Here is a 14,427-nt window from a genome sequence, read left to right on the forward strand (position 1 = left end):
CTTCGCCAGCTGCGGAGCAGAAGGAAGACCTCGTAGAGGAATGAAATGAGCCATCTTGGAAAACCGATCTACCACGACACAGGAGTTACAAGTTACATAGGACCGAACAAAATCAGAAACATCACGTTCAAGATGGGGCCACCAGTAGTGCCGGGAAATAAGAAGTAGGGTCTTGTGTATTCCAGGATGTCCTGCTATCAAAGAAGAATGACCCCATTTTAAGACCTTGCATCTCAATCTGGTGGGCACAAAGGATTTTCCCGGAGCAACTTGCTGAATCTCGGCAGGAGCGGCAGGAATCAAACGGTCAGTAAATGTCGCCATTCCTCCAAAGCTAGCTTAATAGTGAGGAGTTCACAATCTCCAATTGAGTAAATCCTTTCAGCAGGAGAGAAAGTCTTGGAGAAGAACCCACAAGTTACACTCTTGCCCTTGGCATTTTTCTGTGTGAGGACGGCACCTGTTCCAATAGATGAGGCATCAACCTCCAACGCAAAGGGCCTCTCTGGATCAGGTCTTGTAAGCACGGGAGCAGAGAAAAATGCAGACTTTGAACGGGAGAAGGCCTCTTCAGCCTCTCGAGGCAAAGACTTAGGATTGGATGCTTTTTTAGTGAGAGCTACAATAGGAGCAACCAAGGATGAAAAATGTGGAAAAAACTGATGATAATAGTTAGCGAATCCCAGAAAGCATTGAACTGCACGTAGGCCCGAGGGACGAGGCCAGTCCAAAACTGCAGACAACTTATCTGGATCCATCTGCAGGCCCTGATGAGAGACAATGTAGCCAAGAAACGGAAGACTGGACTTTTCAAACAGGCATTTCTCCAATTTGGCGTATAGATGATTCTCTTCCGTAGTCTCTGAAGAACCAGAGGAACATGAGCACAATGCTCCTCTAAGTTGGAAGAGAAGATCATAATGTCATCAAGGTCTACGACAGCACAGGTATAAAGAAGATCATGGAAGATATCATTAACAAACTCCTGGAAAATGGCTGGAGCATTGCAGAGACCAAAAGGCATAACAAGATACTCAAAATGTCCGTCACGAGTATTGAAGGCTGTTTTCCATCCATCTCCCTTGCGGATACAAATGAGGTTATACGCATCTCGTAAGTCCAGCTTGGAGAAGACCTTGGCACCACGTAAACGGTCAAAAAGTTCTGAGATAAGAGGTAGAGAGTAACGGTTCTTGACCGTGATTTTGTTAAGTCCCCTGTAGTCAATGCATGGACGGAGTGAGCTATCCTTCTTCCCTACAAAGAAGAAACCTGCTCCAGCAGGAGAAGAGGACTTTTTGATAAATTACTTTTGGAGATTCTCCTGGATATACTCAGCCATGGCTTTGGTCTCAGGAAATGAAAGAGGATATATCCTCCCATGAGGAGGAGTGGTACCAGGCAGAAGATCAATAGGGCAGTCATAAGGACGATGTGGAGGCAGAGACTCAGCCTGTTTCTTGCAGAAGACATCCGAGAAATCTTGGTAAGGTGGCGGCAGGCCAGGTAAAGGTGGAGGCAAAAACAGGTTGGAGGCAAAAATTTTGACAGGATTGTCCCCAGTGAATTATTTCTCCAGTTCTCCAATCCAGTTGCAGGGAATGGCATTGCAACCAAGGAAGACCAAGAAAAATCTCAGAAGTACAGTGTGGCAGAACATAGAATTCAATCTTCTCTTTATGCAATATTCCCACTTGCATGACAAGAGATTCAGTACGGAAGTGAACCTTACAGTCCAGATTTTGTCCATTTACAGAGGAGATGAACAAGGGCTTGGCAAGCCAAGTAAGAGGAAGATGATACTTGTGGACTAAAGCTGCATCAATAAAGTCACCTGCGCATCCGGAGTCCAAAAATGCTGTAGAACTGAAGGAAGACTTGGCTGAAGCGAAGACTTGTACAGGAATGGTTAAGCATGGAGAGGTAGTATTCACACCCAGGGATGCCTCTCCCACATACCCTAGGTGCGGACGAACTGAACAGTCCTTGAGAAAGTACTCCGGGCTAGCACAGTACCAAACACAAATTATCATTGCGTCGTCGTGACCTCTCCTGCTGCGTAAGACAAGGATGATCTCCTTGTATAACCTCTTTGGAAAGAGGCGCAAGAGACAGAAGAGGAGAACGTTGGGACACAGGTGTCAGGCGGGAAGATTCCTTCTCAAAGCGCAATTCCTCCTGTCTTTTGGCAAAACGCACATCAATGGAGACATGCAATAAGAAGTACTTCGCCAGCTGCGGAGCAGAAGGAAGACCTCGTAGAGGAATGAAATGAGCCATCTTGGAAAACCGATCTACCACGACACAGGAGTTACAAGTTACATAGGACCGAACAAAATCAGAAACATCACGTTCAAGATGGGGCCACCAGTAGTGCCGGGAAATAAGAAGTAGGGTCTTGTGTATTCCAGGATGTCCTGCTATCAAAGAAGAATGACCCCATTTTAAGACCTTGCATCTCAATCTGGTGGGCACAAAGGATTTTCCCGGAGCAACTTGCTGAATCTCGGCAGGAGCGGCAGGAATCAAACGGTCAGTAAATGTCGCCATTCCTCCAAAGCTAGCTTAATAGTGAGGAGTTCACAATCTCCAATTGAGTAAATCCTTTCAGCAGGAGAGAAAGTCTTGGAGAAGAACCCACAAGTTACACTCTTGCCCTTGGCATTTTTCTGTGTGAGGACGGCACCTGTTCCAATAGATGAGGCATCAACCTCCAACGCAAAGGGCCTCTCTGGATCAGGTCTTGTAAGCACGGGAGCAGAGAAAAATGCAGACTTTGAACGGGAGAAGGCCTCTTCAGCCTCTCGAGGCAAAGACTTAGGATTGGATGCTTTTTTAGTGAGAGCTACAATAGGAGCAACCAAGGATGAAAAATGTGGAAAAAACTGATGATAATAGTTAGCGAATCCCAGAAAGCATTGAACTGCACGTAGGCCCGAGGGACGAGGCCAGTCCAAAACTGCAGACAACTTATCTGGATCCATCTGCAGGCCCTGATGAGAGACAATGTAGCCAAGAAACGGAAGACTGGACTTTTCAAACAGGCATTTCTCCAATTTGGCGTATAGATGATTCTCTTCCGTAGTCTCTGAAGAACCAGAGGAACATGAGCACAATGCTCCTCTAAGTTGGAAGAGAAGATCATAATGTCATCAAGGTCTACGACAGCACAGGTATAAAGAAGATCATGGAAGATATCATTAACAAACTCCTGGAAAATGGCTGGAGCATTGCAGAGACCAAAAGGCATAACAAGATACTCAAAATGTCCGTCACGAGTATTGAAGGCTGTTTTCCATCCATCTCCCTTGCGGATACAAATGAGGTTATACGCATCTCGTAAGTCCAGCTTGGAGAAGACCTTGGCACCACGTAAACGGTCAAAAAGTTCTGAGATAAGAGGTAGAGAGTAACGGTTCTTGACCGTGATTTTGTTAAGTCCCCTGTAGTCAATGCATGGACGGAGTGAGCTATCCTTCTTCCCTACAAAGAAGAAACCTGCTCCAGCAGGAGAAGAGGACTTTTTGATAAATTACTTTTGGAGATTCTCCTGGATATACTCAGCCATGGCTTTGGTCTCAGGAAATGAAAGAGGATATATCCTCCCATGAGGAGGAGTGGTACCAGGCAGAAGATCAATAGGGCAGTCATAAGGACGATGTGGAGGCAGAGACTCAGCCTGTTTCTTGCAGAAGACATCCGAGAAATCTTGGTAAGGTGGCGGCAGGCCAGGTAAAGGTGGAGGCAAAAACAGGTTGGAGGCAAAAATTTTGACAGGATTGTCCCCAGTGAATTATTTCTCCAGTTCTCCAATCCAGTTGCAGGGAATGGCATTGCAACCAAGGAAGACCAAGAAAAATCTCAGAAGTACAGTGTGGCAGAACATAGAATTCAATCTTCTCTTTATGCAATATTCCCACTTGCATGACAAGAGATTCAGTACGGAAGTGAACCTTACAGTCCAGATTTTGTCCATTTACAGAGGAGATGAACAAGGGCTTGGCAAGCCAAGTAAGAGGAAGATGATACTTGTGGACTAAAGCTGCATCAATAAAGTCACCTGCGCATCCGGAGTCCAAAAATGCTGTAGAACTGAAGGAAGACTTGGCTGAAGCGAAGACTTGTACAGGAATGGTTAAGCATGGAGAGGTAGTATTCACACCCAGGGATGCCTCTCCCACATACCCTAGGTGCGGACGAACTGAACAGTCCTTGAGAAAGTACTCCGGGCTAGCACAGTACCAAACACAAATTATCATTGCGTCGTCGTGACCTCTCCTGCTGCGTAAGACAAGGATGATCTCCTTGTATAACCTCTTTGGAAAGAGGCGCAAGAGACAGAAGAGGAGAACGTTGGGACACAGGTGTCAGGCGGGAAGATTCCTTCTCAAAGCGCAATTCCTCCTGTCTTTTGGCAAAACGCACATCAATGGAGACATGCAATAAGAAGTACTTCGCCAGCTGCGGAGCAGAAGGAAGACCTCGTAGAGGAATGAAATGAGCCATCTTGGAAAACCGATCTACCACGACACAGGAGTTACAAGTTACATAGGACCGAACAAAATCAGAAACATCACGTTCAAGATGGGGCCACCAGTAGTGCCGGGAAATAAGAAGTAGGGTCTTGTGTATTCCAGGATGTCCTGCTATCAAAGAAGAATGACCCCATTTTAAGACCTTGCATCTCAATCTGGTGGGCACAAAGGATTTTCCCGGAGCAACTTGCTGAATCTCGGCAGGAGCGGCAGGAATCAAACGGTCAGTAAATGTCGCCATTCCTCCAAAGCTAGCTTAATAGTGAGGAGTTCACAATCTCCAATTGAGTAAATCCTTTCAGCAGGAGAGAAAGTCTTGGAGAAGAACCCACAAGTTACACTCTTGCCCTTGGCATTTTTCTGTGTGAGGACGGCACCTGTTCCAATAGATGAGGCATCAACCTCCAACGCAAAGGGCCTCTCTGGATCAGGTCTTGTAAGCACGGGAGCAGAGAAAAATGCAGACTTTGAACGGGAGAAGGCCTCTTCAGCCTCTCGAGGCAAAGACTTAGGATTGGATGCTTTTTTAGTGAGAGCTACAATAGGAGCAACCAAGGATGAAAAATGTGGAAAAAACTGATGATAATAGTTAGCGAATCCCAGAAAGCATTGAACTGCACGTAGGCCCGAGGGACGAGGCCAGTCCAAAACTGCAGACAACTTATCTGGATCCATCTGCAGGCCCTGATGAGAGACAATGTAGCCAAGAAACGGAAGACTGGACTTTTCAAACAGGCATTTCTCCAATTTGGCGTATAGATGATTCTCTTCCGTAGTCTCTGAAGAACCAGAGGAACATGAGCACAATGCTCCTCTAAGTTGGAAGAGAAGATCATAATGTCATCAAGGTCTACGACAGCACAGGTATAAAGAAGATCATGGAAGATATCATTAACAAACTCCTGGAAAATGGCTGGAGCATTGCAGAGACCAAAAGGCATAACAAGATACTCAAAATGTCCGTCACGAGTATTGAAGGCTGTTTTCCATCCATCTCCCTTGCGGATACAAATGAGGTTATACGCATCTCGTAAGTCCAGCTTGGAGAAGACCTTGGCACCACGTAAACGGTCAAAAAGTTCTGAGATAAGAGGTAGAGAGTAACGGTTCTTGACCGTGATTTTGTTAAGTCCCCTGTAGTCAATGCATGGATGGAGTGAGCTATCCTTCTTCCCTACAAAGAAGAAACCTGCTCCAGCAGGAGAAGAGGACTTTTTGATAAATTACTTTTGGAGATTCTCCTGGATATACTCAGCCATGGCTTTGGTCTCAGGAAATGAAAGAGGATATATCCTCCCATGAGGAGGAGTGGTACCAGGCAGAAGATCAATAGGGCAGTCATAAGGACGATGTGGAGGCAGAGACTCAGCCTGTTTCTTGCAGAAGACATCCGAGAAATCTTGGTAAGGTGGCGGCAGGCCAGGTAAAGGTGGAGGCAAAAACAGGTTGGAGGCAAAAATTTTGACAGGATTGTCCCCAGTGAATTATTTCTCCAGTTCTCCAATCCAGTTGCAGGGAATGGCATTGCAACCAAGGAAGACCAAGAAAAATCTCAGAAGTACAGTGTGGCAGAACATAGAATTCAATCTTCTCTTTATGCAATATTCCCACTTGCATGACAAGAGATTCAGTACGGAAGTGAACCTTACAGTCCAGATTTTGTCCATTTACAGAGGAGATGAACAAGGGCTTGGCAAGCCAAGTAAGAGGAAGATGATACTTGTGGACTAAAGCTGCATCAATAAAGTCACCTGCGCATCCGGAGTCCAAAAATGCTGTAGAACTGAAGGAAGACTTGGCTGAAGCGAAGACTTGTACAGGAATGGTTAAGCATGGAGAGGTAGTATTCACACCCAGGGATGCCTCTCCCACATACCCTAGGTGCGGACGAACTGAACAGTCCTTGAGAAAGTACTCCGGGCTAGCACAGTACCAAACACAAATTATCATTGCGTCGTCGTGACCTCTCCTGCTGCGTAAGACAAGGATGATCTCCTTGTATAACCTCTTTGGAAAGAGGCGCAAGAGACAGAAGAGGAGAACGTTGGGACACAGGTGTCAGGCGGGAAGATTCCTTCTCAAAGCGCAATTCCTCCTGTCTTTTGGCAAAACGCACATCAATGGAGACATGCAATAAGAAGTACTTCGCCAGCTGCGGAGCAGAAGGAAGACCTCGTAGAGGAATGAAATGAGCCATCTTGGAAAACCGATCTACCACGACACAGGAGTTACAAGTTACATAGGACCGAACAAAATCAGAAACATCACGTTCAAGATGGGGCCACCAGTAGTGCCGGGAAATAAGAAGTAGGGTCTTGTGTATTCCAGGATGTCCTGCTATCAAAGAAGAATGACCCCATTTTAAGACCTTGCATCTCAATCTGGTGGGCACAAAGGATTTTCCCGGAGCAACTTGCTGAATCTCGGCAGGAGCGGCAGGAATCAAACGGTCAGTAAATGTCGCCATTCCTCCAAAGCTAGCTTAATAGTGAGGAGTTCACAATCTCCAATTGAGTAAATCCTTTCAGCAGGAGAGAAAGTCTTGGAGAAGAACCCACAAGTTACACTCTTGCCCTTGGCATTTTTCTGTGTGAGGACGGCACCTGTTCCAATAGATGAGGCATCAACCTCCAACGCAAAGGGCCTCTCTGGATCAGGTCTTGTAAGCACGGGAGCAGAGAAAAATGCAGACTTTGAACGGGAGAAGGCCTCTTCAGCCTCTCGAGGCAAAGACTTAGGATTGGATGCTTTTTTAGTGAGAGCTACAATAGGAGCAACCAAGGATGAAAAATGTGGAAAAAACTGATGATAATAGTTAGCGAATCCCAGAAAGCATTGAACTGCACGTAGGCCCGAGGGACGAGGCCAGTCCAAAACTGCAGACAACTTATCTGGATCCATCTGCAGGCCCTGATGAGAGACAATGTAGCCAAGAAACGGAAGACTGGACTTTTCAAACAGGCATTTCTCCAATTTGGCGTATAGATGATTCTCTTCCGTAGTCTCTGAAGAACCAGAGGAACATGAGCACAATGCTCCTCTAAGTTGGAAGAGAAGATCATAATGTCATCAAGGTCTACGACAGCACAGGTATAAAGAAGATCATGGAAGATATCATTAACAAACTCCTGGAAAATGGCTGGAGCATTGCAGAGACCAAAAGGCATAACAAGATACTCAAAATGTCCGTCACGAGTATTGAAGGCTGTTTTCCATCCATCTCCCTTGCGGATACAAATGAGGTTATACGCATCTCGTAAGTCCAGCTTGGAGAAGACCTTGGCACCACGTAAACGGTCAAAAAGTTCTGAGATAAGAGGTAGAGAGTAACGGTTCTTGACCGTGATTTTGTTAAGTCCCCTGTAGTCAATGCATGGACGGAGTGAGCTATCCTTCTTCCCTACAAAGAAGAAACCTGCTCCAGCAGGAGAAGAGGACTTTTTGATAAATTACTTTTGGAGATTCTCCTGGATATACTCAGCCATGGCTTTGGTCTCAGGAAATGAAAGAGGATATATCCTCCCATGAGGAGGAGTGGTACCAGGCAGAAGATCAATAGGGCAGTCATAAGGACGATGTGGAGGCAGAGACTCAGCCTGTTTCTTGCAGAAGACATCCGAGAAATCTTGGTAAGGTGGCGGCAGGCCAGGTAAAGGTGGAGGCAAAAACAGGTTGGAGGCAAAAATTTTGACAGGATTGTCCCCAGTGAATTATTTCTCCAGTTCTCCAATCCAGTTGCAGGGAATGGCATTGCAACCAAGGAAGACCAAGAAAAATCTCAGAAGTACAGTGTGGCAGAACATAGAATTCAATCTTCTCTTTATGCAATATTCCCACTTGCATGACAAGAGATTCAGTACGGAAGTGAACCTTACAGTCCAGATTTTGTCCATTTACAGAGGAGATGAACAAGGGCTTGGCAAGCCAAGTAAGAGGAAGATGATACTTGTGGACTAAAGCTGCATCAATAAAGTCACCTGCGCATCCGGAGTCCAAAAATGCTGTAGAACTGAAGGAAGACTTGGCTGAAGCGAAGACTTGTACAGGAATGGTTAAGCATGGAGAGGTAGTATTCACACCCAGGGATGCCTCTCCCACATACCCTAGGTGCGGACGAACTGAACAGTCCTTGAGAAAGTACTCCGGGCTAGCACAGTACCAAACACAAATTATCATTGCGTCGTCGTGACCTCTCCTGCTGCGTAAGACAAGGATGATCTCCTTGTATAACCTCTTTGGAAAGAGGCGCAAGAGACAGAAGAGGAGAACGTTGGGACACAGGTGTCAGGCGGGAAGATTCCTTCTCAAAGCGCAATTCCTCCTGTCTTTTGGCAAAACGCACATCAATGGAGACATGCAATAAGAAGTACTTCGCCAGCTGCGGAGCAGAAGGAAGACCTCGTAGAGGAATGAAATGAGCCATCTTGGAAAACCGATCTACCACGACACAGGAGTTACAAGTTACATAGGACCGAACAAAATCAGAAACATCACGTTCAAGATGGGGCCACCAGTAGTGCCGGGAAATAAGAAGTAGGGTCTTGTGTATTCCAGGATGTCCTGCTATCAAAGAAGAATGACCCCATTTTAAGACCTTGCATCTCAATCTGGTGGGCACAAAGGATTTTCCCGGAGCAACTTGCTGAATCTCGGCAGGAGCGGCAGGAATCAAACGGTCAGTAAATGTCGCCATTCCTCCAAAGCTAGCTTAATAGTGAGGAGTTCACAATCTCCAATTGAGTAAATCCTTTCAGCAGGAGAGAAAGTCTTGGAGAAGAACCCACAAGTTACACTCTTGCCCTTGGCATTTTTCTGTGTGAGGACGGCACCTGTTCCAATAGATGAGGCATCAACCTCCAACGCAAAGGGCCTCTCTGGATCAGGTCTTGTAAGCACGGGAGCAGAGAAAAATGCAGACTTTGAACGGGAGAAGGCCTCTTCAGCCTCTCGAGGCAAAGACTTAGGATTGGATGCTTTTTTAGTGAGAGCTACAATAGGAGCAACCAAGGATGAAAAATGTGGAAAAAACTGATGATAATAGTTAGCGAATCCCAGAAAGCATTGAACTGCACGTAGGCCCGAGGGACGAGGCCAGTCCAAAACTGCAGACAACTTATCTGGATCCATCTGCAGGCCCTGATGAGAGACAATGTAGCCAAGAAACGGAAGACTGGACTTTTCAAACAGGCATTTCTCCAATTTGGCGTATAGATGATTCTCTTCCGTAGTCTCTGAAGAACCAGAGGAACATGAGCACAATGCTCCTCTAAGTTGGAAGAGAAGATCATAATGTCATCAAGGTCTACGACAGCACAGGTATAAAGAAGATCATGGAAGATATCATTAACAAACTCCTGGAAAATGGCTGGAGCATTGCAGAGACCAAAAGGCATAACAAGATACTCAAAATGTCCGTCACGAGTATTGAAGGCTGTTTTCCATCCATCTCCCTTGCGGATACAAATGAGGTTATACGCATCTCGTAAGTCCAGCTTGGAGAAGACCTTGGCACCACGTAAACGGTCAAAAAGTTCTGAGATAAGAGGTAGAGAGTAACGGTTCTTGACCGTGATTTTGTTAAGTCCCCTGTAGTCAATGCATGGACGGAGTGAGCTATCCTTCTTCCCTACAAAGAAGAAACCTGCTCCAGCAGGAGAAGAGGACTTTTTGATAAATTACTTTTGGAGATTCTCCTGGATATACTCAGCCATGGCTTTGGTCTCAGGAAATGAAAGAGGATATATCCTCCCATGAGGAGGAGTGGTACCAGGCAGAAGATCAATAGGGCAGTCATAAGGACGATGTGGAGGCAGAGACTCAGCCTGTTTCTTGCAGAAGACATCCGAGAAATCTTGGTAAGGTGGCGGCAGGCCAGGTAAAGGTGGAGGCAAAAACAGGTTGGAGGCAAAAATTTTGACAGGATTGTCCCCAGTGAATTATTTCTCCAGTTCTCCAATCCAGTTGCAGGGAATGGCATTGCAACCAAGGAAGACCAAGAAAAATCTCAGAAGTACAGTGTGGCAGAACATAGAATTCAATCTTCTCTTTATGCAATATTCCCACTTGCATGACAAGAGATTCAGTACGGAAGTGAACCTTACAGTCCAGATTTTGTCCATTTACAGAGGAGATGAACAAGGGCTTGGCAAGCCAAGTAAGAGGAAGATGATACTTGTGGACTAAAGCTGCATCAATAAAGTCACCTGCGCATCCGGAGTCCAAAAATGCTGTAGAACTGAAGGAAGACTTGGCTGAAGCGAAGACTTGTACAGGAATGGTTAAGCATGGAGAGGTAGTATTCACACCCAGGGATGCCTCTCCCACATACCCTAGGTGCGGACGAACTGAACAGTCCTTGAGAAAGTGCTCCGGGCTAGCACAGTACCAAACACAAATTATCATTGCGTCGTCGTGACCTCTCCTGCTGCGTAAGACAAGGATGATCTCCTTGTATAACCTCTTTGGAAAGAGGCGCAAGAGACAGAAGAGGAGAACGTTGGGACACAGGTGTCAGGCGGGAAGATTCCTTCTCAAAGCGCAATTCCTCCTGTCTTTCGGCAAAACGCACATCAATGGTTGTGGCCAAGTGGATACTTTCAGACAAAGAAGATGGAGGATCTCGTGCGTCAAGGGCATCTTTAATCCTGCTTGACAGTAATTTTTTAAATGTGGCACACAAGGCCTCTTCATGCAAGTTCAGAGGCTAGAATGCGGAACTGAACCGCAGAGTCACCAACAGTAGAATCACCTTGACAGAGATTCAGCAATGCCGTCTCAGCTGAAGAGGCACATGTGGGTTCCTCAAAGACACTGCGAAATTCGGCCAAGAATGACGACAAATTGGAGGATACTGGATCACCACGGTCCCAAAGGGGTGTAGCCCAAGCCAGGGCTTTTCCTGAAAGTAGACTAATGACAAAGGTCACCTTACTACATTAAGTCGGAAACAAGCGAGTCCCAGCCCCGTCGGCAGCAGAAGGTAAGGGGACCATGCGCGCACGGTCAGCGTGTGAGGCCGGAGCGCATAGCTTAACAGTGACTCATTATACAACTACAGAGGCATACAAGAATTGATGAATAAACAAAATTTTAAATGATTGAATCATCATAGCAATTGGTGAACTGGCGTGACCAATTGTTACATAATAATAAATTTACATGAACTAAAATGAAATATATAAGGATCCATCTGCTGAAAAATCCCCATATAGATTATCAAATATTTCAAATCACCTAATCTATATAATTCATATAGATTTTTAAACATCTTAAATATACTCAATCTTTAAAATACATTGCAGTCTTCAAAAGAATTGAAGATATATATATATATATATATATATATATATATATATACATAGCATAAATATAACTAAAAATGATAAAATGAATGGAGAAGGAAGTGAAATAGAAGAGCATCCACAACATAGACCCGGGAAGCCGGCTGTGCTGCTAAAAGAATACTTGTCATTCATAGCGCTGTGGTGGCATATGTGTGTAGATGCACTGTGGGGGCCAAATAACGCTATATGTCTGGCCCCCACAGCGCTTCTATATACATATGCCTCTGCAGCACTATGAATGACAAGCATTCCCGGCCAGATGCGCTGCTAATAGAATGCTTTTCATTCATAGCGCTGCAGAGGCATATGTATATAGAAGTGCTGTGGGGGCCAGACATATAGCGTTATTTGGCCCCCACAGTGCATCTATACACATATGCTTTGAAGGGGTACTCTGGCGCTAAGACATCTTATCCCCTATGCAATCGTCAGTCATCAGACCCGGAGCGAACATGCTCCGGGGGCTAATGGTAATGGGGTGCTATGTGATAGATCATGGGGGTCTAGATATATAGAAGCTGTGGGGGGCCAGACATATACATTTCCCCCAGTGATTCTATATATCTTTCCCCACCACAGCGCTTCGATTTGAGAACCCCGCTGGGAGCCCTGAATGGCTCCTCAGCACCGGCTATTCAAGGCTCCTGGCGGGAAATTTAAAAATGAAAGTAAAATACATCGTACATCTCTGGGGAGCGGAGCATGCTTAATAACTTCTGATCGGATTGGGTATCAGAAGTGAGACCCGATGCGATCAATCCCTCAGCCCCTGCACTACTACCCCCAAAATGGAAAAGACCCTGTTCCATGATGGGGGTAGGATTCACTCGGTTTTGAGTAATTTCCCGACAGCTCAGAGCTGTCGGGTTTTGGTGAAGCTAAATTCACAGGTTTAACTGTAAGTTTTTCCTCATATTCCGAGCGTTTTTTCTTTTTTGTTGGGAACACGCCCCCTTTTGGGCTAACCACGTCCATTTTGACAGGTTTAAAAATTACTGTGATGATCTCTTTTGTTGGGAAATTGTGTCGCACAAAGTGTCGCATGGGCTATGCAACACAAATTTGGTCGCACAACCTGAGAAAAAGAGTCGGGTTGACATTAGTAAATCAGGGCTATTGTTGTCGTGTTCTAAAACTATTTGATATTAAAAGTTATTCTTGATTTAATATTTTATTTTTCTTTAATTTCTCTGTGTGGTTTATTCCAGGGACTTGTTGGACATCAGATCATTACTGTGTTTACCAACCAAGAACCATCCATGTGAAGGAAGGAGATTCAGTCAACATCCCGTGTACATACATCTATCCTGAGGAAATCAAAGGGAAATCACAGATTATTATACAATGGGTAAAGGGTTATGGACCGTTCTGTGGTAGAACAAAGGAATACATTACAGATAATTCTGGGAATATTGTAGATGAGTATAAAGAGCGGATCTGTAGAGTAACCCATCCTGATAACCGGACAGAGTCTCTCATAATCCGAAGACTGAAGTATACAGATGGAAACATGTTCTGCTGTAAAGCAAATATATATAGAGATGGAGATGAACCATTAACCTTGTCTGACAGATATGGGACATCTCTCATTTTTGAAGGTAAGAATGTATTTTATATAATACATTCCAAATACAGTATCTAAATAATAATAGTAACAATCTTGATTAGCGATAAGATATTCCGGGGACTTACAAAAATATTTAAAAGGAAACATGTACAGAAGAAATTACAAAGTGGTAAACAATCTATGAGGAAATGGAAGGATTCAAGAGGAGTAAAGGGGCATAAACCATAAAGGAGTTACATCATTATATATACTATTATATGTGCATTACTAGTTTTATTACCTATGTGGAATATGTCTATGTCCTATGTGTCCATTTATAGGTGTTAGATTGGTGTCTCAAGTGGAGGAGTTGATGGTCGTCCCAGGAGAAGAGATGGTCATCCCCTGTAACTACTCACAGGAGACCCTGGGGGAAGCCAAACAAGTCACATGGTATAGAGGATGTGATAAACTATGTGACTATAATAAGAAAGAGATTTACAGCTGGAACACAACACACCCCGGAGATGTATATCCATATTCACTGGTGAACCCCCCTGAAGACGTCTCTCTGCGTATACACAGTGTACAGGGTGATAAATACCCCCAATATTGTTGTCATGTGACCACCAGTAATGAAACAATACGAAGCAGATCCAGCACAGAACTGATCATCACAGGTAAGAAAATATTATGTATTTATTACTAAGGTTAATAATAGGACATTTTTCTCTGAACTCCTTCAGGATGTAGGACATACTGTTAGGATTCGGCAGGCTGGTGGTGGATCCTCTGTGTCAGAGAGGGATTGGCGTGGACCGTACCGGTGGACCAGTTCTAAGTTGCTACTGGTATTCGCCAGAGCCCGCCGCAAAGCGGGATGGTCTTGCTGCGGCGGTAGCAACCAGGTCATGTCCACCGGTAGCGGCTCAACCTCACTGACTGCTGAGACTGGCGTGGTACAGAAGGACAAGGCAAGAGCAAGGTCGGACGTAGCAGAAGG

General features: G+C 45.1%; 1 protein-coding gene across 1 annotated transcript in view; it reads left to right on the forward strand.

Annotated features, from left to right (window-relative positions):
* LOC130367313 (uncharacterized) overlaps positions 1–14,427 on the forward strand; it is a 56,579-nt gene that overhangs the window by 37,071 nt on the left and 5,081 nt on the right. Inside the window, exons 2-3 of the mRNA XM_056569721.1 lie at positions 13,087–13,476; positions 13,766–14,104. Of these exons, the coding sequence (XP_056425696.1) occupies positions 13,087–13,476; positions 13,766–14,104 (729 nt within the window). The remainder of the gene's footprint in view (positions 1–13,086; positions 13,477–13,765; positions 14,105–14,427) is intronic.

This window comes from Hyla sarda, chromosome 4 (assembly GCF_029499605.1).
Source record: "Hyla sarda isolate aHylSar1 chromosome 4, aHylSar1.hap1, whole genome shotgun sequence".
In the NCBI taxonomy this organism is placed as follows: Eukaryota; Metazoa; Chordata; class Amphibia; order Anura; family Hylidae; genus Hyla; species Hyla sarda.